This window comes from Hyperolius riggenbachi, chromosome 5 (assembly GCF_040937935.1).
Source record: "Hyperolius riggenbachi isolate aHypRig1 chromosome 5, aHypRig1.pri, whole genome shotgun sequence".
Taxonomy (NCBI): domain Eukaryota; kingdom Metazoa; phylum Chordata; class Amphibia; order Anura; family Hyperoliidae; genus Hyperolius; species Hyperolius riggenbachi.
This window is the reverse complement of record NC_090650.1, coordinates 38914304-38940521: the sequence shown is the minus strand read 5'-3', so window position 1 is coordinate 38940521 and position 26218 is coordinate 38914304. Positions and strand designations below refer to the sequence as shown.

Genomic DNA, 26218 nt, shown 5'->3' with positions numbered 1-26218 from the left:
GCGGACAATATAGCTAATATAAACACACAATAAATACCACAGGGTCTGGAGGACAATCCCTCCTAATGTGCAATACAAGCAAATAAATGAACTTAAGATGCAGCAGGTAGGAATATTAAGGTGCAATCAATGTGCAGCCACCCTAGCTAATATTACTCATATCTGCATGGCTGCAGCTGTCCAATGCGTGCTTACCCTGGAGGCAATGGTGTCCACACAGCGAGGCCCAGCTCGGTGTCTATCTAACGCGTGTCGGACGTCAGTCCTTCATCAGAGTCATTCATTGTCCTCCAGACCCTGTGGTATTTGTGTATTTATATTAGCTATATTGTCCGCACTTTGTGGTTCCCATCTCTGTGATTTTTTAAAATTGTTTTTATAAGCACATTCCTTAATAAAAGATTATTGTTATTTGTCATGGAGCTGGATATTTTCTGTTTTTTTGGTATGTCGTGGATGTCTATACATTTTTTTTACTGTAGAAATTGTCTGGACTGGGATGTCCACTTAATCCCTCATATCTCTCCTGGGACTCCCATTCTCTTCTGGCCGTGCTCCTCCCAGCAGCTATCAGACTGGTAGCCGGGAAATGGAAGTCCTCTCCTCCCTCCACCATTACTGAGCTTATGGAAAGTATCCAGGAGATCAGGTGACTGGACATGGTCACAGCTGGGATGTAGAATACAAAGGACACTGTGGACAGATTTGGTATCCTTGGTGAAGACAAGACTATTCAGGTGCCAAGTTTCATGCCGGCATCAGAAATTAGTGATGGGAAAAAAGTAAAGGAGGAAACAAATTGTGGTAATCATGTCTGCTGCTCCATGATGTAGATAATGTCACATTTATTTGAAGTTGCCTTAAAGAGACTCTGACAAAATTTGGAGCCTTATTTCTTCTATCCTACAAGTTTCGATAGCTGTTCTAATGTGCTCTGTCTTACTGCAGCCTTTCCTAGTTGCACAGTGGCTGTGTGTTATCTGTTATATGATCTAATCTTCTCTCCTCTGTCGGGTCTGTCGGGCTCAGGCAGTCAGGCTGGAATGTGCTGTGCTGCTTGTGATTGGCTAGAAGCTATACACACCCTCTCCAGGCACTCTGCACACTCTGTATGACTCACACACTGAGCTACTCTCAGCCTATCACTTGCTATGTCTTTTGTTTGTAAACACTGCATAAAAATGGCAATTACAAGCCAGGATTGCAGCAGGGAGTGGCAAAAACAGCACAGAGGGGCCCAGGAGAACATAATGAATAGAATGGCATGCTTTTTATTGTAAGAATTTTACAGTACAGATTCTCTTTAAAGCATATCTGTAGTTACACATGTAGGTACAATTATCTGTCCCCCCAAAGAGCATTATAAACTGAAGTGGACTTCCTCCCTAGGATGTCTTGATACAGAGGAGGCCAGTGCAGCACAATGCTCCTTCAAGCCACACTGGCAGCTATAACCAATAGAAATATCATCTGATATCTACATATAGAAGCTCAGGGGAGACAGAGGGTGGAGATTCTGATTGCAGGGGGAGTAGTGATATCAGGAAATGATTGTAATATTGGAAGCAGGGCTGCTTTAAGAGGTGGGTAAGGTAGATCATCATTCAGGGTGAAGCGGCAGAGAGAGAGAGAGAGAGAGAGAGAGAGAGACAGATGGGCCCACGCAGAGTGTGGAGCAGAGGGGTGGAGTAACTTATCTGTCCAGGGTCCACAGAGCACACATGCGACCCATCCTCATCTTTCTAGGTTCTGTCTCTATGTTGCCAGTGCTGTATACTAGAAACTGAAGAGTAGGGATGTTGTAAGAAGAGAGACTGTACCTACTTGTGTCCAGCAGGGGGCCTCTGCAGAGAGGGTTAAACAACCTGGATGTCCATGACCTTCTGCTGTGAGACAGGAAGTTTCAGGAGCATGAAGACAGGAGGTGATGGGAGGATGAAGCACAAAATCCAGGCTCTTCACCTTGAGCTAGGACATTTAAACACTTGTAGATTTAATGGGGAGGTGCTGGAAGGGGTGTGGCAAGCAAAACATCAAAATAAACTTCCACACACTCATGCAGATCCTCATGCGAATCCATTTACAAAATCATGCAGCAATCAATGCTGTCCCTACAGCTAAGTTGGGAGGATGGAGCACAGCAGGAGACAGGAAGTTTCGGGTGGATGGAGCACAGCATGGGATGGGAAGTGTCGGGAGGATGCAGCACAGCATGAAGCAGGAAGTGTCGGGGGGGATGGAGCACAGCGTAGGACAGGAAGTGTCGGCAGGATGGAGCACAGCATGGGACATGAGGTGTCGGGAGGATGGAGCACAGCATGGTACAGTAAGTGTCGGGGGAATGGAGCACAGCATGGGACAGGAAGTGTCGGGAGGATGCAGCACAGTATTAGACAGGAAATGTCGGGAGGATGGAGCACAGCATAGGACAGGAACTGTCGGGAGGATGGAGCACAGCATGGGACAGGAAGTGTCAGGAAGATGGAGCACAGCGTAGGACAGGAAGTGTCGGCAGGATGGAGCACAGCATGGGACATGAAGTGTCGGGAGGATGGAGCACAGCATGGGACAGGAAATGTCGGGAGGATGGAGCACAGCATAGGACAGGAAGTGTTGGGCGGATGGAGTACAGCATGGGACAGGAAGTGTCAGGGGGGATGGAGCCCAGCATGGAACAGAAAGTGTCGGGGGGATGGAGCACAGCATGGGACAGGAAGTGTCGGAGGAGATGGAGCACAGCATGGGACTGGAAGTGTCGGGGAGATGGAGCACAGCATGGGACAGGAAGTGTCGGAAGGATGGAGCACAGTATGGAGACGCACTGGTGATACAAGCTCCTGAGGAGTAGAGTTGGGCCGAACGGTTCGCCTGCGAACGGTTCCATGCGAACTTCAGTGGTTCGCGTTCGCGTCCCGCAGGCGAACCTTTGCGGAAGTTTGGTTCGCCCCATAATGCACATGGAGGGTCAACTTTGACCCTCTACATCACAGTCAGCAGGCCCAGTGTAGCCAATTAGGCTACACTAGCCCCTGGAGCCCCACCCCCCCTTATATAAGGCAGGCAGCGGCGGCCATTACGGTCACTCGTGTGCTGCCTGCGTTAGTGAGAGTAGGGCGAGCTGCTGCAGACTGTCTCTCAGGGAAAGATTAGTTAGGCTTAACTTGTTCCTGTCTGGCTGCATACCTGTTCTGTGAACCCACCACTGCATACCTGTGCTGTGAACCCACCACTGCATACTGTGCTGTGAACCCACCACTGCATACCTGTGCTGTGAACCCACCACTGCATACCTGTGCTGTGAACCCACCACTGCATACCTGTTCAGTGAACCCACCACTGCATACCTGTGCTGTGAACCCACCACTGCATACCTGTTCAGTGAACCTGCCACTGCATACCTGTTCTGTGAACCCACCACTGCATACCTGTTCTGTGAACCCACCACTGCATACCTGTTCTGTGAACCCGCCACTGCATACCTGTTCTGTTCAGTGAACCCGCCACTGCATACCTGTTGTGTTCAGTGAACCTGCCACTGCATACCTGTTCTGTGAACCTGCCACTGTATACCTGTTCTGTTCAGTGAACCCGACACTGCATACCTGTCCAGCACGGCCGTCACTACACAAACAGCTGTTTGCGGTGCGTTACACGGTGAGTTTGGTGTGTCAGTGTGAAGCAGTACCTTAATTACACTACCTGATTGATGTATACACATGCAAGATGTTTTAAAGCACTTTAGGCCTGTCATTTAGCATTCAATGTGATTTCTGCCCTTAAAACGCTGCTTTGCGTCAAATCCAGATTTTTCCCGGGGACTTTTGGGATGTATCCCACTCCGCCATGCCCCCCTCCAGGTGTTAGACCCCTTGAAACATCTTTTCCATCACTTTTGTGGCCAGCATAATTATTTTTTTTTCAAAGTTCGCATCCCCATTGAAGTCTATTGCGGTTCGCGAACTTTAACGCGAACTGAACCTTCCGCGGAAGTTCGCGAACCAGGTTCGCGAACCTAAAATCGGAGGTTCGGCCCAACTCTACTGAGGAGTCCTATGGATGAAACGCGCCCTTTTTCAAAGTTATGACATCATTAGATTTATATGCAATCATTGTCAAATTATATTGTGTTTAGACATTTTGTATAATCATTCTATGATGAGCTATATTGAGATGATGTCTCCTTAACCCCCATGTATTCTCTTACTAGGTAGAATGTTTGTAGCAGCACAGGGACAGACTTGGCTTTGCACAGTCTATATATAGGTTTGTTTATGCTTCAGTGAATGATACTGTATTATGAACCCTGAGACACTGTGGTACCCGGAAATCCTGGCAAAACATGTAAGGATCCCTCATTGAATCAAGTTTAGCATGGGGTATCACACTCACAGATGTCTCCACGCTGCTCTAGCCTTCTCCAGTGTATTGGCATACTCTGATGGAAACAACTGTCACCCACTCTCCTATGGGATTCCCTCTGTGCATGTATCGCCTCCTGTGCACATACTTGCAGGGACAATCCACATTGTGGTAGGGATGAGCAAGAACTGTTTCGCAAGTTCCATGGTGTCTAGTGGCCCCTCCTCCCACCCTCCCCTATACAGTTCCCTGGTGTCTAGGGGCCTCTCCACCATTATATATATATATATATATATATATATATATATATATATATATATACATATATATATATACACATATATATATATACATATATATATATATATATATATATATATATATATATATATATATATATATATATATAGTTCCCTGGTATCTAGATTCTCCTCCCATATACAGTTCCCTGGTGTGTAGTGGCCCCTCCTCCCTCCCTTATAAAGTTTTCTGGTATCTAGTGGCCCCTCCTGCCACCCCTATACAGTTCCCAGGTATCTAGTTTCCCATTCCTTCCCCTATATGGTTCCCTGATGTCTAGTGCACCCCCAACCCCCCTCCTTTGTCAGGCGTTATACGATACGGTCATATAAACTATAAGCGGATGTATAAAATCAAAAGCTAAGGCCTCCTACAAAAATAATGGGAGGAGTCTTACTATATTAAACGCCCAACCTTAAGTTCTTATAGCGAGTTTTTCAAGCTACTGAGTGAAAAGTCAGGACAGCTATTTACTTTTAAAATAATTAATTTAATATACAAAAGTTGTCAGAATAATTATAAATCAAATCATAGGAATCAATAACCAACAATAACATACATTTATAAAAAATGTAGAGAAAAATTAACCCAAATCAAACACAGATATTCCTAGTTGCAATTCCAGGAAGCTGAGGAAGGTCACATGTTCAGGGTATTCTATACTAGGTATGGAATCTCTAAAAATCCAAACCCCTAACTTAGTTGGCTTTGACATAATTACATTTTATAATTACCAATAATATGGAATAAGGCATCTGGCCAGGCCTGCACTGCTAACCCGATCTGGGAGTGGCCTCAAGGTTTGTAGGGCGTGAGAGTCTGGGATCCCTTCTTTCCATTCATAGGATGAGAGTGTATTTTCCTTCCAGAGTGTCTGAAAGTATGTCCCTTCTTTCAGAGGATGAGAGTGTGTGTGTGTAGAGTGTCTCATGCACCCTTAATTTATACCCCTCTAACTAACTTATAACTCCGTCCCCAGGTTAACTGGACCGAATCAAGAACTGAAAGGTGTGACTAAAGTTTAAAATTAACTAGCTCATTTAACGATCAGATTAATCAAGATAATTTTGATATCCCATTTTTTCCCATTTCTGAATGTGTAGTTTTCCAGCAAGGGGCACTTTCGTATTGCGTTCTGAGAGTATATAAAGACATTTAAACTTTGAACTCTTCCTAATCTAAAGAGCATGTTATTTATTTGACAATTCATTCCTTTTAATTCCTGAACACAAAAAACTGGTCAACAATAAGACTCAAGAAAGTTATCCCAGCAAATACGGCTCTTTAGGTCGCTTGAGTGTTTGGCCTAAGAGTTAATGATTATAACTAAAACATACATACAAGCTCTGTAGAAAATCTCAGAATTATATTCTACATTTGGTATTGATTATAAACTGACATATGATATTTAAATATATTTCATATATCACTTACACAAGAATATGAACACAATATTTATTCTATTACATGATATGTGAGAACCACTATGAACAATGAAATGTTCCTAATAGTGAATATTTTCATACAAAGAATATATCCCTTTATTCTAACTTCAAGCTGTCTTCACTTCTAACCTTTGGACGGCAAATAGAGACACTGGGGCTTCAATATTGTCCAAGGCAGAGTAAACTTTTAAGATTTGCCTAAAGAAATAGTCACATATACCTGGATCAGCATTTTGTCAGCAATCTGAACTTAGAGGAAAAGAAACTCTTTGCCTTTCTTTTTAGTGTTCAAAAGGAGCTTTATTGATAAGCGTAACAAGGTAAGCATACATATGCAAAACAACAGTAGAAAATAAATTGGCCTCCAAGAAGGCAGATCAATGATATTATACAACAGTAAGATAACAGTATATATCAGCATTAACCTAAATTAATAGTAACAACAACAACGACAACAGGTCTTCATCAGCAATAAGGAAAGATAAAGCAAAAAGAACAATCCCTGCGCTGCCTTTGATGAAGCGCGGGACACAGGAGAGGATAGACGGCAGGCCTGACAGGCGCATCTATTACCCATACACTGTAAGTGTAATATTTACCAGCAATGTCAAATCATAGTAAAAAAGTTATTGCAACAGCGGTGCGCTCCTGTTTTCTTTTTTTCTTAAGGAAAGATAAAGGTAGGTGTCGCAGTACAGACTACAGTCAGAGTATATATTGAGTGCAGCAAAGGTTTACTCTATTATGAAAGTTAGAAAAAGAGGGTATATGTTTTAGATTGACATCTTTCAAATAACAAAAAGTTGGCAAATCGTTTATACATTCATTAGTTCAGTCATAGTTCAGTCATAGTTCAGTCATAGTAGTGTTCCCTCTGTATTCAGCCCAAGGTTTCCAGACTTTTTCGAAGTGCTCCATATTATCTAAGACTTGCATTAATGCGTTGAAAGATCATTTTTTGGTCTATTTTGGTCAGGACAGTGGGGTAGTGCAGGTTTCCACTGGGTAGCAAGATATAATTTCAGAGAGGCAGCAATATGTTGGACCAATTTATGAGTGGAATATTTCATTTTATCAGGCCGATGACCTAGTAATAAAATGTTGGGGTCAGATGTGAGTGAATAGTGAGCGATTCTGGATATAGTATTAGTTATTTTGGTCCAAATCGCGGAAACTTTTGGGCATTCCCACCAGATATGGAACATTGACCAAGAGAGAGAACAACCCCTGAAACAGACCTCAGGATAGGTAGGATATATCTTAGATAGTTTTTGAAGAACTAGGTACGTTCAGAGAGATACTTCCATATTGGAAAATTGTAAGTTCCATTTTGATAGGGTTTCTAAAGAAGAGCGCCAATCTTCATTATCAAAGGGGCTGAGTAAATCAGATTCACAGTCAGCTCGGAATGGAAACTGGGCGTCCTCCGGTTGAGTATTCAGAGTAGAGTAAAGGAAAGAGACCATTCCTTTAGCTAGTGGATCAGATTGACAGAAACGTTCAAATGAGGAGATAATAATTTCTGTATTAGGATTGGTAAGAGTAGTAAGGTAATAGTAGAATTGATTACATCGGAGATTCTCTGTACGAGGAGGTTGAATTTTAGTGATCCAATTTTGTAAGGTGGGAAGTTTTCTCTGCTCTAAAACTGAGCTCAAGTTGGTAATATTTTTCGATTGCCACCAGAGGAAGGCCCGAGGTTCCAATCCGGCTATAAAGTCTGGGTTCCCCAAAAATTCGGTAAGGACTAAGGGGGAGGACTGTAATTTGAATTTGAAGCAAGATTTTCGCCAGACCTGGAGAGTATGGGTAGTAGCAGGCGAGTCAACAACAATTTTAGGAGGTATGAGTTTACGCGACTAGACCAGGGCCCCAATAGTATATGGATTTAACTCAAGTTTTCTATGTGCACCCAGGCCGGAGCACGAAATCCAGATTAGATAAGAGGCAGTTGTGCCAGCTGAGAAGCCTTGTAGTACCTAAGCAAATTAAGAACTGATAGGCCGCCATTGGTCTTGTGCCACATCATTGTAGTTTTATTAATTCTCGGTTTCTTATTTTGCCAGATAAAGTTAAAGATTGCTCTTTGGAGAGAAAGGATATCAGCTGTTTTAAGTGCAATGGGGAGTACTCTAAAAAAGTATGTAATACGAGGTAAAAGAGTTATTTTAATGGCATTGATTCTGCCAGACCAGGATATAGAGGGAACATCCCAATCCATCATATCTTGTTTGGCAATTTGGGGAGTGTAAATCCATTTATACATGGTATGATAGTTATTGGTGAGCTTTAAGATCGGCCTACTGACATTTAAATCCCTGAGTAATCTGGGCCCTGGATACATGAAAGATATGTTGCAGCTGTGTAGCAATCCCCGCATTCTCAGATCCACAGGTTCTAATAATCTAGTCATACCCAGAGTCCACTTGGAAACTTTTGGTCCCAGAGCCTTCTGTCATGCTGCCCCTACGTTTTGGAACTCTTTACCTCAACAGATCAGGACAGCTCCATCCCTGGACGTGTTTAAATCTAGACTGAAAACCCACCTGTTAAGTTTGGCATTTACAGAAATATAACTTTTGTTGTGTGAATACTTCATCCTACTACCAATTACTGAATCTAGGAGAGCCTAAGCGCTTGGAGTCCTATGGGAGAAAAGCACTATAGAAATGTTATTGTATTGTATTTATACCTAAGTATTGTATATATTGGTCACGGAATTGGAAATTAAATTTGTGTGCTATGGAAAGACCTTGAGCTGTGGCTGTGTTACAAGACATTATTTTGGTTTTGGTTACATTGACTTGCAATCCAGAAAAGCCATCAAAATGTGAACGCAAAGTAAAGAGATGAGGGATTGAGGTCAATGGATTGGTGAGTGGAAGAAGGACATCAACAAATAATGAAGGTTTAGGTTCAAGCTTGCCTGTTAGATATCCATGGATTTGTGGGTGTTTCCTCACACTTTCTGCCAGTGGCTCAATAGAGAGAGCAAATAGGGCCGGGGACAGAGGACAACCCTGCCTAGTTCTCCTAAGTATGGGAAACTGAGAAGGTACAGAACCAACAATTTTAATAGAGGCGAGTGGGTGAGAATAAAGTGATTTAATAATGTTAAGGTAGGCGCCCGTAATACCAGCGTTTTCAATGACTTTAAACATATAGGACCATTCAAGTGTGTCAAAACTTTTTCGATATCGATTGTAAGCTGAGTAAGAGGTGTTTTGGTTAAGTTGGCATGCTGAATGAGGAGAACATTTAGTCTAATGTTATCTGAAGCTTGAAGGAATGGGATAAACCCAACTTGATCCCTGTTAATTAGGGCTGGTAAGAATGTATTAAGACGGGTTACTAAAATGGCAGTGAGGAGTTTGAAATCAAAATTTAGTAAGGAGATTGGGCGAAAGTTTTTGACATTGGTGTGGTCTCTAAGTAATGTGTCATTTCAAAGATTTTGAGAATAGTAGTTGGATTTATTAGAAAGGAATCATTAGGGCGCCATTGTGGGGGACAGGTAGAAGGTTACACCAATCAAATGAAGTCAGGATCATATCATGATCAGACCAACTCAGAGGAATGTGTCTTGTGTAATGGAGAGAAGGGATCAGGTTAGTGGAGAACAGAATGTGATCTATTTTAGTGTACGTGTTATAAGGATTGAGTAAAACGTATAACCTCTTTTTGGACCATATAGCTCTCTCCATGTGTCTGAAATAGCTAAATCTTGTAAAATTTAGCTTAAAGTTTGGCGATTATGCTTTGGAGAGCCTGTCAGGGGAGGGCAAAGATTTATCTAAAGCATCATTAAGAGTTAAGTTAAAATCCCCTGCCCATATAATAGGTAGGTTAGGTAATGAGAGAATTTTAGTGTGGATATCTTGAATTGTTTGGAGGGTCTGGTCTGGAGGCGCATAGCCATTTACCAATATTATTTCTTTGGAGTGGAGTTCTCCTTGTATAATGTAGAATCTCCCTAGCGGGTCAGTAATGGCTGTGATTATTAGAAATGGAATATTATTTTTAATTAAAGTTGTAACTCCTCTGCGTTTAACTGACATTCTAGAATGGAAAAAAGTTGCGCAGTTTTTATGAAAGTATCTAGGCGTTCTTTGCCTTTCTTTTTGAGTCAGAATTACATTTGATATAAAACAGTATAAAGAAATCTATTTCTTGTAATCCATATGATAAATCAAGCATGCATGAATATGCAGGGTAACAATGGTTAATTTGCATATATTCAGCAGTGATGCACTGGGAGACATCTCAAGCTCACTCCAACCTGAATTATCGCAAATTCTTTCTGTTTTAAGAAAGCAAACGTTTGTTTTTCTTAGCATTTTAGTAAGGGGGCTTTTAGGACCATTGCAGCCCCTCACACACTCCAATGAGTTCTAGTTCACCATGAGCTTGCTGGTTAGTCTGTATGCATGAATATATAATATAAATCAGGATACACTTGCTATTATCTATAATAAAAAATGCAATCCTATAAGGTTATATTTTTAAAGGACATGAATTGTGTTTTTATTCAATTAATAAATCTCTATTAATTGTTGATAACTGAAAACCTGACACCTTATACCAGGGGTCCCCAACCTTTTTTGGCCCGGGAACCGCTTTCCTGTCCAAACACTTGTCTGGGCACCGGCTGGGGGGGGCTGGTATGTTCTTGTTGTCAGCAAGTTAGATTGGGCAGGGAACAGGGCTATGGTGCGGGCATATGGAAAACCGCTGGGCCTCAAAAACAACCTCACACAGGCACAGATGTTCCACCAGTATAAGGTAGCCCCTTCCCCAGTTTAGATGGCTAGATTTGGCCCCAGTGTTATGTAGTCCCCTCCCAAATATTGATAGCTAAATGTACCCCCAGTGTTCTGTAGCCCCCCTCCCCAGTTAGCTAGATGTGCCCCCATTGTTCTGTATCCTCTCTCCCAGGTTAGGTAGCTAGATGTGCCCCCAGCGATCTGTAGCCCCCCCCCCACCCATTTAAGGCAGCTAGATGTGCCCCCAGTGTTCTGTAGGCCCCCTCCCAGGTTAAGCAGCTAGATGTGCCCCCAGCGTTCTGTAGTCCCCCTCCCAGGTTAGGCAGCTAGATGTGCCCCCAGCGTTCTGTAGCCCCCCTCCCAGGTTAGGCAGCTAGATGTGCCCCCAGCGTTCTGTAGCACCCCACCCAGGTTAGGCATCTAGATGTGCCCCCAGCGTTCTGTAGCCCCCCTCCTAGGTTAGGCAGCTAGATGTGCCCCCAGCATTCTGTAGCACTGCACCCAGGTTAGGCAGCTAGATGTGCCCCCAGCGTTCTGTAGCCCCCCTCCCAGGTTAGGCAGCTAGATGTGCCCCCTGCATTCTGTAGCACTGCACCCAGGTTAGGCAGCTAGATGTGCCCCCAGCGTTCTGTAGCCCCCCTCCCAGGTTAGGCAGCTAGATGTGCCCCCAGCGTTCTGTAGCCCCCCTCCTAGGTTAGGCAGCTAGATGTGCCCCCAGCATTCTGTAGCCCCCCTCCCAGGTTAGGCATCTAGATGTGCCCCCAGCGTTCTGTAGCACTGCACCCAGGTTAGGCTGCTAGATGTGCCCCCAGCGTTCTGTAGCACTGCACCCAGGTTAGGCAGCTAGATGTGCCCCCAGCGTTCTGTAGCCCCCCTCCCAGGTTAGGCAGCTAGATGTGCCCCCTGCATTCTGTAGCACTGCACCCAGGTTAGGCAGCTAGATGTGCCCCCAGCATTCTGTAGCCCCCCTCCCAGGTTAGGCATCTAGATGTGCCCCCAGCGTTCTGTAGCACTGCACCCAGGTTAGGCTGCTAGATGTGCCCCCAGCGTTCTGTAGCCCCCCTCCCAGGTTAGGCAGCTAGATGTGCCCCCAGCATTCTGTAGCCCCCCTCCCAGGTTAGGCAGCTAGATGTGCCCCCAGCGTTCTGTAGCCCCCCTCCCAGGTTAGGCAGCTAGATGTGCCCCCAGCATTCTGTAGCCCCCCTCCCAGGTTAGGCTGCTAGATGTGCCCCCAGCGTTCTGTAGCCCCCCTCCCAGGTTAGGCAGCTAGATGTGCCCCCCCAGTCAGCCTTACCACCGTGGGTCCAGCATCTTCTATTTCATTTCAGTTGAGCAGCATGCAGCAGAGTTTTTCAGCATCATCGAGCTGTTCAGAGGAAGCATAACTGATGTTGTAATGAGAACAGCACCACCTCCTGACACAGAGAGAGAGAAGGAGGGAGAGGGAGAAGGAAGAGGGAGGAGGAAGGGAGGGGGAGGAGGGAGAGACCTGCGGGCCAGCACAAAACAGCCCACGGACCGCCAGTGGGCCGCGGACCCCTGCCTTACACAGTTCGTTTGTGTCTTGTGGCCTCCTACCGCTCCTATACAGTTTTCTGCTGTCTGGTAGTTCCCCCTTTGCAGAGATGGGTGCATGGAGTAAGGTTTGTTGAGCAATTTATCTCTCCATTCCAGCATTACTCTAATCGCACACTAAGCCAGCTGTAGTGATAGCAAAAAATTATTATACCAGAGGCCCTAACAAGGATAAAATGCATTAAAAAAAAAAAAAGGTACTTATCCGTTAGCCGGGCGCATCCGGCAGGTGGCGCTAATTACTATTCCCCCTCCAGGCCGACATGGATAGTAGGGAAAGCTGTAACTCTGGTGGAGTTTTGTCGCCACCTAGAGGATGCGCCCGGCTAACGGATAAGTACCAAAAAAAATGTTAAAAAAGAAGACAGCATGGACCAGTTAGATTCAAAATAGAAACTTTTATTGGACACTTATAAAGCTCCAAGTACTCCCTCCCATACAACTAATATCCCCTCTCCAATATGTATTATTATTATTATACATAGCTCTATCACTTGCAGCTGCAGTTTTCTAATATATCTGATAACCTGTCCATGTGGCCTCCAATATGAAGGATGTAGCATACAGTTATTTAGAAGTGACATTGGACAATACAAGAGAAATGCTAGGAATGTGTCTCCCCTACACAGTGTGTCCTCAGACTTTACAACCTTCCACAACTCTGACCCATCACTACTGACAGTCATCACCATAGAGACCACTGAAAAAAACAATTAAACAGGAAGCATTACAAACGTCAGCTGGTCACCTGGATAGTGTACTGGTAAGGCTGTTGCCATTGATGTGGGATTTGAGCCTTTGACCAGTGTTCAAATCCCAGCTCAAGCCAGTATGTAAACCAGTAAGGAGCCTTTGGGCAAGGCTCCCTAATGACCCTGGTCACTATCTATGTAGTGAACATCAAATGTTCGCGAACCGGCTGTTTGCACTGGGCTTCATAGACTTAATGCCGTAAAAATGTGTATGCATTATGTACTAGAGCATCTAGACACCCCAGGAACCTACACCAGGATTTTATTCATAGATTTAAGCTCTGCATTTAATACTATAATTCCATCACTGCTACACAGCAAGCTCTCCCAGCTACACATACCTGAATCAATCTGCAAATGGATAACCAATTTCTTAACCGACAGGAGACAGCAGGTTAGACTTGGGAAGCACACATCAAGCCAGTCAGTACTGGTGCACCCCAGGGCTGTGTGCTTTCCCCACTGCTCTACTCACTGTACACCAATGACTGCATCTCCACAGATCCATCTGTTAAGGTTCTGAAGTTTGCAGATGACACAACAGTAGTTGGTCTCATACAAACTGGGGATGAGTCTGCATACAGGCATGTAGTGGGACAGCTTTCCTCCTGGTGCAGCAGCAACAACTTGGAACTAAATGCTCTCAAAACCATGGAGATGATGATAGACTTTGGGAGATCTCCCCCCAGCACCTCCCCTTAACCAAAAATAGATCCACAATAACCCAGGTAGAGTCAATCAAGTTTCTTGGGTCCACAATCTTAAACAATCTAAAACAATAATACTGCCACTATCATCAAGAAAGCGCAACAGAAGATGTACCACCAATGGAAGTTTGGCCTACCTCAAAATTTAATGGTGCAGTTCTACACTGCAATCATTGAATCCACCATGACATCATCTAAGACTATATATTTTGGCTCCTGCTCAGCATTAGAAAAGGGGAGGCTGCAGCGCATCATCCAAACAGCAGAAAGGATAATTGGCTGTAGCTTACCTTCCCTGCAGGATCTTTACGCTAGCAGGTGCAGAAAGAGAACAAGCAAAATTAACTCTGACCCCTCTCACCCAGCTCACTCCATCTTCCAACGCATGCCTTCAGGAGTAAGATTCCGGTCAATCGCTACCAAAACCTCCAGACACAGGAACAGCTTTTTTCCCTCAGGCAGTAGCCATACTTAATGCTGAACCATGCTAGAGCTGCTAGGACTTGAAAGCAATCAGCACAGAACTGAAAATGATCAATTCTCACATTGCTTACTGCCACTATTCTCACGTACTGTCCTTGACTTGTAATATACATACTGTCTGTCCTTGTATTGTTTTTGCTTGGAGGAGGAGGCTCCCTATGCTAGATGATCTTTTCTATTTGGCGCTTTTACTGGCCTGATGAAGCGGGCTGAGACCCACGAAACGCGTTGCCTGTGCAAATAAAAATCCCTTGTATTAACTACAGAGGTTTCGTCATTGAGGTAAGCTACCTCATAGCACTTTTCGATTTTAAGCTGATTTTAGATGCTTTTATTACATCAGGGCGCCTCTTTCCCTTTTACGTGCTAAGTATACCCCCGAACACATCCTGTCCGAGGGGAGGTGGCAGACCACCAGTGGAGTCCCCACAGTGGACTCTGTCCCCCTTTTTCCACTAAGAGAGCGACCATCCTTCCGGTTCTGGCTAGGACCACCCCGAGTGGAGTCGGGTTTATTGTCTCCACCTGCTTCCTGTGGTTGGTTGCCCCCAGCAACCTCCCTTTGTGAGTAGTGCTTTTAATTTATTTTCTGTTATTGTGGTCATTGACATATTGCACTACTGGGCTCCCGTTTTTTGTCTCCTGTGACTTTTTCTACAGGGTGTTCATCCACCCCTACTACAATTGTTTTTGCTTGTGTTTGTTAAGCAACTGCCAAGACAAATTCCTTGTAAGTGCAAACTTATTTGGAGAAATAAATTGATTCTGATTAAATGGCAGGCAAACTGCCGCCGACTTTACCCGTTAACAGTAAAGCCCCATGACGTGCTAGAAACACCACATTGTCAGGGTATGTGGAGGAGGACAGTGGGTACAAGAATCATTTGTGGGAAATGTTTTAGTGGGGGCCGCCGACTTTAGTGATGAAAAGCAAAGCCCCCTTACTTGCTACAAACACCGAATTTGCAGGGTATGTTCAGGAGGGCATTTGGGAACAAGAGAAAAGAAAATTTCAATAAGGCCTTGCAGATTTTGAGAAAATGTATATTTTTTTATTGATTTTTTTTTTAAAGGAGTGTGGGAAATAAAAAAAATAAAAAAAATGATGTGAGGTCCCCCCTTCTGAGCCTCTTTAACCCAATGTCCCCCATGCAGGCTGGGATAGCCAGAATGCGGAGTCCCGGCCACGTGGGGCTTTGCACCCTGAGCTATACCAGCCCGCATGGTCCATGGTATGAGAGGGGGGGGGGGGCAGCCAAGCCTCCACCTCTCCCCCAGAGCCCTTGTCCAGTCTATGGACAAGGGGTTCTTCCCCACCTCCGGTGCCCCAGGAGGAGGTGGAGGTGATGATGCCCTGGGAAGGGGGGGTTCAGGGTGGCATCTGGGAGTATCTGGGGACCCCAAGATACCAGCCCCCCTCCCAGATGAAATGAGTATAGGGGTACAAAGTACCCCTTACCACAAAGGGTTAAATTAAAAATCACAACTACAAAAATCCTTTATTTTTCTTAATTAACCATACTTACCTGTACCTTGCCCCACGCCAATATCCTCTAATTTTGCAAACGTCATGAAGTTGATTGAAGAACTCCACACACCGCCGCCACACACCGCCGCTCCCCGCTCAACTCTAGTTATGCTAAGTACAGCTGGAGCTAAAGCATCTTTACATTTGGCTGCAAGGCTCCCCATTGCTCTGTTAACATGTAAAACGTGAACGTCAAACAGCCCAAATTGGCCAGGAAGTGTTCAGCCATCTCTACTGGTCACCCGTGGAGTGCACCTTTAGTGGCTGTAGCAAGGGTCGTAACTACAAATCATGGTCCCCCGCAGAAAAACCTATAAGGGGCCCCTTAATGTTCACAAACTTTCCTTTCCCTCTTCTCTGTGACCCTCCCAGCCTGGAGGCCCATCTCACAAGGGCCATAAAACAAGTGTGGCCATCAGGATCTCCCACCCATAACAAGTGTAGTCACAAAACACCTGATCTGGGGTATCAGAGAAAGGGAGGGTTAGTAGTTGGGGCCCCCCTCACACCTCTGGGGCCCCCTGCAGTCACAAGGGCTGCTCCGCCTAGTTACGTTTCGGGCCATTGACCTGAAGTACTGAGTCTGCCGGGAGAAAGCACAATATAAATTGCTCGGTCTCTTGTCAAAAGAGGGAATTAATTTGGATAAAAGCGTGGAGAGCCCTTAGTCCAGAATAAACAGCTGGAAGAAGTTTACTAACACACAGATTTTCTTTTGCTCAGTTTATATCCTCAAAAAAAAAAAAAATTTCTTCCACTGATTAATTTAATGTTATACAGGCCACTATATAATGATTTTATTGTTGTCTTAATGTCTAACCACTTCCTGCCCCATGCCCTGAAAATAAGTTACTGCACTCTCCTCTCTACAAAATTCAAGATAACACTGTTTACTTATCTCTGAGCAGATAAAAATGCTATAGAGCTGTTTAATGTACTATAGAACGGTTTACATTAAAGCTATAATGCATGAAAGTAGATATAGTGTGTTTTTTCACTTTTTTCTTATTTCCTTTTAAAATGCATAGAAAATAAGGTAATTACTAAAAAAAATAAAAAAAAAAAATAAAAAAATTACACAGTATATATATCAGCCACAAAAAGCCAAAGGTGTCCTTAAAAAAACAATATATAGATCATTAGTTGTGATAATTATTAATAAAGTTATTGCCAAAGTAATCAGAGCTGAGCTGAACTGTGAAAACGACCAGGGTAGGGAAGTGGTTAATTCATATACTTATGTCATTTCAGCGAGGGCCACTAGGTCGCAGTACAACCAGTGGGAGACTACCACACTGTACTTGTGAAGTTAAACAGCTCTGTAAATGTGTTCCTCCTTTATGACCACATAGGCCACAATAGAAATCCTCATATACAGTATATCCTTCAAAGGTTTGTTTGTCAAGTGGTGCGTGCTCACATGCGCTGGGTCATGAGCTGCTGCAGAGGGGACAGCAGGAGACTGGATGGCAGTGGGACTGCAGCGAGGGGCACAGAGACTTCTTGGGGCTGGAAGCCCCGGGTAAGTATAGCTTTATATACTGCATTCAGCTCATGTTTCCTTTAACCACTTCACACCTGAGGGGTTTTACCCCTTGACCACCAGAGCAATTTTCACCTTTCAGCGCTCCTTCCATTCATTCGTCTATAACTTTAACATTACTTATCACAATGAAATGAACTATATCTTGTTTTTTTTGCCACCAATTAGGCTTTCTTTAGGTGGGACATTATGCCAAGAATTATTTTATTCTAAATGTGTTTTAATGGGAAAATAGGAAAACATTTATTATTTTTCAGTTATTGGCCTTTATAGTTTTTAAATAATGCATGCTACTGTAATTAAAACCCATGAAATGTATTTGCCCTTTTGTCCCGGTTACAAAACCGTTTAAATTATGTCCCTATCACAATGTTTGGCGCCAATATTTTAATTGGAAATAAAAGGTGCATTTTTTTCAGTTTTGCGTCCATCCCTAATTACAAGCCCGTAGTTTATAAAGTAACAGTGTTATACCATCTTGACATTAATATTTAAAAAGTTCAGCCCCTAAGGTAACTATTTATGTATTTTTTTTAATTGTAATTTTTTTTTTTAAATTACAAAAAATAAATAAATTGGGGAGTGTGAGAGGTAAGGAGTTAATTTTGTGTGTAAAACTAATTTATTTGTATGTGAAAAATGCTTTAGGGTGTAGTTTAACTATTTGGCCACAAGATGGCCACAGTAACATTTTGTTTATGCGAGCTGCAAGCGTCCGGAAGGACGTTTGCAGGAAGTATAAAGAGGCTGGGAACTTTTTTTTTTCCCACAATGATCGCGCTGCTTATCAGAGAAGCAGTGGATCATTGCGGGGCTTAGATCAACGAACGGGAATGTATTTTCCCGTTCATTGATCTCCGGGCGAGCGGCCGGCGGTGTGTTTACGAGCGGGAGTGCGCGCTAGAGCGATCGGGAACGCGGGCAGCGGTGGGAGCGTAGAAAGTATGCATTTCTCCGTTCCTGGTGGTGAAAGGATGGAAAAAGGGACGGAGAAATGCGTATGCGTGGGGGTAAAGTGGTTAATGTATTTTATCATTGCTGGAGCCTCGGTTGTATCAAGCTTTGCTGCTTTTTGTCCACCCTCAGTGGTGTTACCCCTTCCTTCCCTACAGAAAGTGACTTCTTACACCAAGTGGGATTGGGGGTATAATCTCCCCACCTGCCAGTGGATGCCTTTGCAGTAAGTTTGCTTTGTGAGTATTTTTCCACTCAACATACTCGTTATCTCCTGGAGCAATAACTTACTACACTATATTGGATAAAAAAAATAACTATAGCAAGTAACTTGCCTATTTATCTTATCTAAAGTTTAGATAGTTTATATAGGAAATCTAGCTACCAAACAGCTTCAACAGTATATGATTATTTCTTCCTGTGATACGAGAGCAGCCATATTGTGCTTATCAATACACACAGGCAAGCTGCATCTCCAACCTCCAGCCTGTGAAAACGTCACTCCTCCCTCTTCCCCTCTCCACCACTTGCCTCTGAAATCTCTGGCTGGTAACGCCTCCTCCTTCAGGAAAAGCCTCATCCTTCCCAAACTGAAGTCCCATGAGCACTTGCTACATGGGACTCATAATGCCTAAGCGCTGCAGGAGCTGTGGGCGCGGCTTGCTTAGTTTATAGGGTATTAAAAAAAACAAAAACATATTTGGCTTGAGGAATGCCCTATAAACTATTTAAGGGGGCACAATTATGCAATGAGTAAAAGTTTATCTTAGATCCACTTTAACTACTTGCTGATCGCGTAACGCCGATGGGCGTGGCCACGGCGGTGGCCCCAGGACCGCCTGACACCGATTGGCGTAAGGTCCTGTGGGCCTGTTTTGCAAGAGATTGTGCGTGCATCCCTGCTTGGATGGCTCCGCTCCGCCTTCAGTCTCCCAGCGGCGATCGCCGCTAGGAGACTGTTAGATGGCAAAATCACAGTCTATTAACATAGTACAGCACTGCAATCTAAGGCAGTGCTGTACTGGGGACAGCCGGGTGACACCGCTGTCCCCCTGGAACACAGGAGAGCGATCGGCTCTCATAGGCTGAAGCTGTGCGGCCCTGTAGCGAGGCCTTAAAGCTGCAGTACCCAATTTAGCAAAAAATAGCCTGGTCGTTAGGGGGGTTTAACACTGCGGTCCTCAAGTGGTTAAGGAGCACAATAGTGACATTTCTATTGTTTTGAGCCCTCCCACAGAAAAACACCCAAGGGAAGTTAATTTAGTGTGTGCCCCAATGTGACTCTCCTCTTCTACAAAGATTTTAGGCAAGCCGGCTGTAGGGAAGTCATAGTTCCCCATTGTGCTGCAGGTGGCAGAGGGAGGCACTAGGGGATCCAGCGGGAAACCGAACTAGACTAGCGCCTCTAACTTTTAACATTCTGTGACCCAACTAGTACCAACTGCATCTCAGTGGTGCAAGGCACTCATTTAGCTTTCTGATCTCAGCCGCCGTGTATCAAACGTGACATATGCGGTGTTCCCCAAACGCTGTGTGTAGATGCAGCCAAATGGCACTTGTGGCCGGCAGCTGAGGCCTAATACCTAAAGAGGCCTAATGCCTAAAACGTTTCCCACACTTAGTGTAGCATATGAATATGGGTTCTCACCAGTATAAGATCTTTTTATGTGTGACAAGACTTGCTTTAAACCCAAAACATTTCCCACACCCAGCACATAATTATGGCTTCTTACCTGTGTGGGATCTCTTATGTCTGACAAGGCTTGATTTTGCTCTAAACCATTTCCCACACTCAAAACATATACTCTGCTCATCAGTGTGAAGTTGCTCATGTGTGACAAGGTGTGATTTCTGTTCAAAACATTTCCCACACTCAGCACATGAGAATGGCTTCTCACCAGTGAGACCTTTTAAGGGTGAGAAGGTTTCCTTTTTCTTCAAAACATTGCCCACACTCAGAGTACATGAATAGGGCTTTTCCCCAGTATGACATCTCTCATGTTTGACAAGTTCTGATTTCTGAACAAAACATTTCCCACACTCAGCACATGAATAGGGCTTCTCACTAGTGTGAGATCTCTCATGTTTTAAAAGATTTGATTTGTAACTAAACCATTTCCCACACTCAGGACATGAATAGGGCTTACCGCCAGTGTGAACTCTCTCGTGTGTTTTAAGGACTGATTTCTGAACAAAACATTTCCCACACTCAGGACATGAATAGGGCTTCTCACCAGTGTGAGACCTCTCATGTCTTAAAAGGTTTCCGTTCCACCCAAAACATTTCCCACACTCAGCACATGAATAGGGCTTCTCACCACTATGAGATCGCTCATGTTTGACAAGACTTCCTTTCTGCCCAAAACATTTCCCACACTCAGCACATGAATAGGGCTTCTCACCAGAGTGACATCTCTCATGTGTTTTAAGGACCGATTTCTGCCCAAAACATTTTCCACACTCAGCACATGAATAGGGCTTCTTGCCAGTGTGAGATCTCTCATGTTTGATAAGGACTGATTTCTCCCCAAAACATTTTCCACACTCAGCACATGAATAGGGCTTCTCACCAGTGTGAGATCTCTCATGTCTAACAAGTTTTGATTTCTGAACAAAACATTTCCCACACTCAGCACATGAATAGGGCTTCTCACCAGTGTGATATCGCTCATGAATAACAAGATGTGATTTCCATACAAAATATTTCCCACATGTGGAACAGGAATAAGACCCTCCTGCAAGAGGAGAGCTGTGCTGGGTATGGGGCCCCTCAGGGTTAAACAAGTGAGGGGGGTTTGGGGGAATATTTGAGGTAATCGGGATATCTGCAGGAGCCTCTTGTCCAATGCAATCATCATCCGTTGTACAGTCTGTGGATACAGAGAGACGAGTCTCTGAGGGGTTCTTGATGCCAGGACTCTGCGCTGCAAATAGAGAAACATCATCACTTCCTGTTAGAGAATTCTGAGGGGAGGAACAATTATCATTAGGGATGGTCAGTGAGCTGCTGATTATTTCAAGTTAGATTAGAAATGGACCAAATGCTGCAGCTGCATAGCTTTGCATATAATTAGTATATGATTTGCACCATCTGAGAGTTATTGGCATGTCACTGACCACTAGTTATCCAGCCTGACACAGAACTGCAGAAGGTTGTGCTCATTACAGGCGGCCTATCACATGACATTAACTTTGCTTTACATGCAAGTCTAATGTATCTTGGAATTCAGTCAATTAAAATGTATGTCTTAATAAATGTGATTAGCTGCATACAATTTGTATTACACTTGCATACAAATCGGAGTTAGTTGCATGTCATTGACCTCCCTACACATAAAGCACTGGCCACAAACTGAAAAGCGGTAAATTGTACCGATTGATGAGACAATGGATACAATGTGTTACTCTTGTGACAACAGACCTATAAGTACTTACAGCAAGACGTGTGTTATGCTTGTAGAGCAATGTGGTGTCACTTACACATTCTTATTACCATTGTATCCTCCTGTCACTCATATGCCTTCAATTAAGTATGAACTTCAATTGTGACAGCACCAATGTAGCTTGACGTGCAGCGATCAGCCCTGGAGTGCACAGGGTATTACATCAAATAGGATAGCAGGATCCGCACCGTCTAAAATCAGAATTTATTAGAACATTTAAAATCTATAACAGGCAGTACTGAGTGTGAGCCGGGTCACCATGACGCACGGCGTTTCAGAGTTTAGCTCTTTCCTCAGATGGCTGTAGCACACACTCTAACATCCAAAACCTCACTGCTGTTATATATTGCCCCAGAGAGGACCTGATGGAGGACTCCGTGAGTTCCAAAAAATTTGCATATATACATATTCATAAACCATACATATTGCACATTGTCAATGATATTCACCATAATATCAATACTTATCCAAACAAATGGAGGAGACAAGCGCCAGAGCGTAGAACATATGTACACTCAGACTTACTTTCCGTAGTAAAATCCACGGAGTTCAGTCCCTCATTGTGTACTTCTCTCTTCGCAGTGTCAGCCAATCAACAACAAGCCGACAGCGTCCGCTCGGCTTAGTCTCTCCTCCTCCAGCCGCTAGCCAATCGCTTGTGCGGCTACAACGTCCGCCCAAAGACTTAAACCATGCGTACGTAATGACGCCTGACCGCATGTAAAGACGCATGGAGACGCCCACACCCCCGCTAGCCAATGAAAATAAGAGCGACAGCGTCCGCTCTGAAGCAGGTAAACACAAGCACGTGTATTAAACTGCATAAACCCGGCGGCAGATGGCTGTGCGAGCGTCCCCAACCGCCCCCCTGCTCGTCAGAAACGCCATAGAAATGCAACAATGTAGCCTTTAAAGTCAATCGGCCTGGAAGTACACCCTACGCTCCAAACTACCCAAAAATACATCTAATATATAAAACATTTTTCAAAAAGTAGTCTTTATCAAAAATACAAAAAGTTGCATCTAAAGAGCCCAGGGTGTAACCCCCAACCCGTCGACTAATCAAACAATCCACAAAGCCAAATCTTCCGGACCTCCTAGGTCATCACATTTGTTAAGTCATATTCTCTATTTAAACCTTTTGGCTCCAAAGTCTCTCGTTTCTTGATCCAATAGTGTTCTCTTCTCAATAACTGTTTAAGTCTATCACCTCCTCTCCTCAATGCAGGGACCCCCTCTAATACCTGTACACGTAACTGTGATAAGCCATGATTTGAAGTAGTAAAATGATGTGAAACCGCTAACTCTAAATTTTTATGTCTAATCGAGGATTTATGTGATGCTATCCTGTCTTTCAGGGCCTGTGTGGTCTGACCCACATACCCAATCCCACATGGGCACTTCAACAAATAAACAACATATTTGGAATCGCATGTATAATGACCTCTTATTTTGAACTTAGTGCCCCTGCAGGGATGGGTAAATGTATCCCCTCTAGCAATGTAGCTGCAGAGGTGACAGTTTAAACATGGATAAGTTCCATTTCTCGTAGTTTTGAGTGGTTTCTCTGGCCCTATATCCCCCTTGACTATGATGTCTCTCAATGATGGAGCTCTTTTATAGGACATTAGTGGGCATTCACGAAACTCTCGTACATATGGCAAGCCCTCCCTTAGAATAGACCAGTGGCTATTAATTATTTTTTCAATTTTATCAGACAAAATGTTAAACGTTGTGACACAGGGAATCCTACTGTTGTAATCACCTCTACATTTCCTTTTTGACCTACTCCATTTGTTCCTATGACCTGTCCCAATCTTTTTGTTATCCACTAAACAACTTATTGGATATCCTCTCGCCAAAAATTTATACTTCATCTCTTCCAATCTACATTTTCTAATTTGGGGATCACTAACTATTCTCTCTACCCTTTTGAATTGACCTTTTGGTATGTTATTTTTAATATGGGGAACATGAAAGCTATTATAGTGCAAAATAGAGTTTCTATCTGTGGGTTTTGTATATAGATCCGTGGTCAAACGACCTCCATCTTTGATCACCCATGTGTCTAGAAAACTAATCCTCCTGCAATCACTTTCAATCGTCAACCTAATCTCAGGGCATGCAGTATGTAGTTGTATAACAAAGGTCTCTAGGCTCGAACGTGGCCCCTCCCACAAACAAAAAATGTCATCAATATAACGACGCCACAACAAAACATGTTTACAAAAAAATGGATTAGAAAAAACAAATGCGTCCTCATAGAGGCCCATAAATAAATTGGCATAGGAAGGGGCCACGTTCGAGCCCATCGCCGTCCCTCTGCGCTGCATGTAGAAAGTGTCTCGAAACAGGAAATAATTGTATCTCAACACAAGGCTTAATAACTGGATCAAAAAACCCCTCTGTTCCTTATCAAAATCCGTGCAAATCTGTAAATAGTATTCGATTGCCTCCAGACCCCCTTCATGGGGTATGGATGTATATAAACTGTTTACATCCATGGTCACTAGCAATACATTTTCCCCCACATTATCAAAATTTGAAATAACTGTCAAAAATTGTTGTGTGTCCCTAAGATAGGAATCGAAGGTAGATACTATCGGTTTCAAAATCTTGTCCAAAAAAATCGCTATGTTGGAAAAAATAGACCCTATCCCCGACACTATAGGTCGGCCGGGGGGATTTTGTAATTTTTTATGGATCTTTGGTAGAGTATATATAATGGGAATTCTTGGGTTTTCCACTAGTAGAAACTTTTTGAGATCCTTATCAATCAATTGTCTCTCCTCTGCTCTAATGAGTAGTTCCTCAATTTTCTTATATATCATCTTTGTAGGATTTTCTGTTAATCTTTCATATACATCCTTATCATTCAACTGTAGAAGGATTTCCTCTTTATATGCCACTTTGTCCATGATGACAACGGCTCCGCCTTTGTTGGCTGCTCTGACAATAATCTGGTCGTTCCTGGCCAAGGTCCTAATGGCCTGTTTTTCCTCCACTGTCACATTGCTTCCGATGTGTTTAATTTTTTTAGCATCAAAGTCAGATTGTAATTTCTGGATATGACTTAACAAATGTGATGACCTAGGAGGTCCAGAAGATTTGGCTTGGTGGATTGTTTGATTAGTCGACGGGTTGGGGGTTACACCCTGGGCTCTTTAGATGCAATTTTTTGTATTTTTTGTATTTTTGATAAAGACTACTTTTTGAAAAATGTTTTATATATTAGATGTATTTTTGGGTAGTTTGGAGCGTAGGGTGTACTTCCAGGCCGATTGACTTTAAAGGCTACATTGTTGCATTTCTATGGCGTTTCTGACGAGCAGGGGGGCGGTTGGGGACGCTCGCACAGCCATTTGCCGCCGGGTTTATGCAGTTTAATACACGTGCTTGTGTTTACCTGCTTCAGAGCGGACGCTGTCGCTCTTATTTTCATTGGCTGGCGGGGGTGTGGGCGTCTCCATGCGTCTTTACATGCGGTCAGGCGTCATTACGTACGCATGGTTTAAGTCTTTGGGCGGACGTTGTAGCCGCACAAGCGATTGGCTAGCGGCTGGAGGAGGAGAGACTAAGCCGAGCGGACGCTGTCGGCTTGTTGTTGATTGGCTGACACTGCGAAGAGAGAAGTACACAATGAGGGACTGAACTCCGTGGATTTTACTACGGAAAGTAAGTCTGAGTGTACATATGTTCTACGCTCTGGCGCTTGTCTCCTCCATTTGTTTAGATAAGTATTGATATTATGGTGAATATCATTGACAATGTGCAATATGTATGGTTTATGAATATGTATATATGCAAATTTTTTGGAACTCACGGAGTCCTCCATCAGGTCCTCTCTGGGGCAATATATAACAGCAGTGAGGTTTTGGATGTTAGAGTGTGTGCTACAGCCATCTGAGGAAAGAGCTAAACTCTGAAACGCCGTGCGTCATGGTGACCCGGCTCACACTCAGTACTGCCTGTTATAGATTTTAAATGTTCTAATAAATTCTGATTTTAGACTGTGCGGATCCTGCTATCCTAACTCATATGCCTCCTGTAATGTACCTTTATCTCTCTCTTGTTCCCAGTTGTGCAGATAAAGAAAACAAATAACACATTGCCATTATTTGCTAATTACAGGCTGGTGGAGCTAGATTAATCCACATATGGCAGATTCTATTGGTTGAAATAATCGGTTATTAGAGCTGCATATAACAATATAGTCACTCTCAGAGTTGGAGCATCCTCGCCTGATCAGCATTGTATCTCTACTGTGAGATGTAGCGGGATGCTCCTCACTCCTCCACCACCTCCCCTCTCCACAGAACAGAACATCCACCCCCTCCCCTCTCCACAGAACAGAACATCCACCCCC

At 43.8% G+C, this 26218-nt stretch overlaps 1 protein-coding gene across 3 annotated transcripts in view; it reads right to left on the bottom strand.

Annotated features, from left to right (window-relative positions):
• Positions 1-12799: 12799 nt before the first annotated feature.
• Positions 12800-26218, bottom strand: part of LOC137518131 (endothelial zinc finger protein induced by tumor necrosis factor alpha-like) — a 28114-nt gene continuing 14695 nt past the window's right edge. For all 3 annotated transcript variants that reach the window (XM_068235501.1, XM_068235502.1, XM_068235503.1), the window contains one exon: positions 12800-21333. In XM_068235501.1, the coding sequence (XP_068091602.1) occupies positions 20129-21333 (1205 nt within the window). In that variant the 3' untranslated portion in view covers positions 12800-20128. The remainder of the gene's footprint in view (positions 21334-26218) is intronic.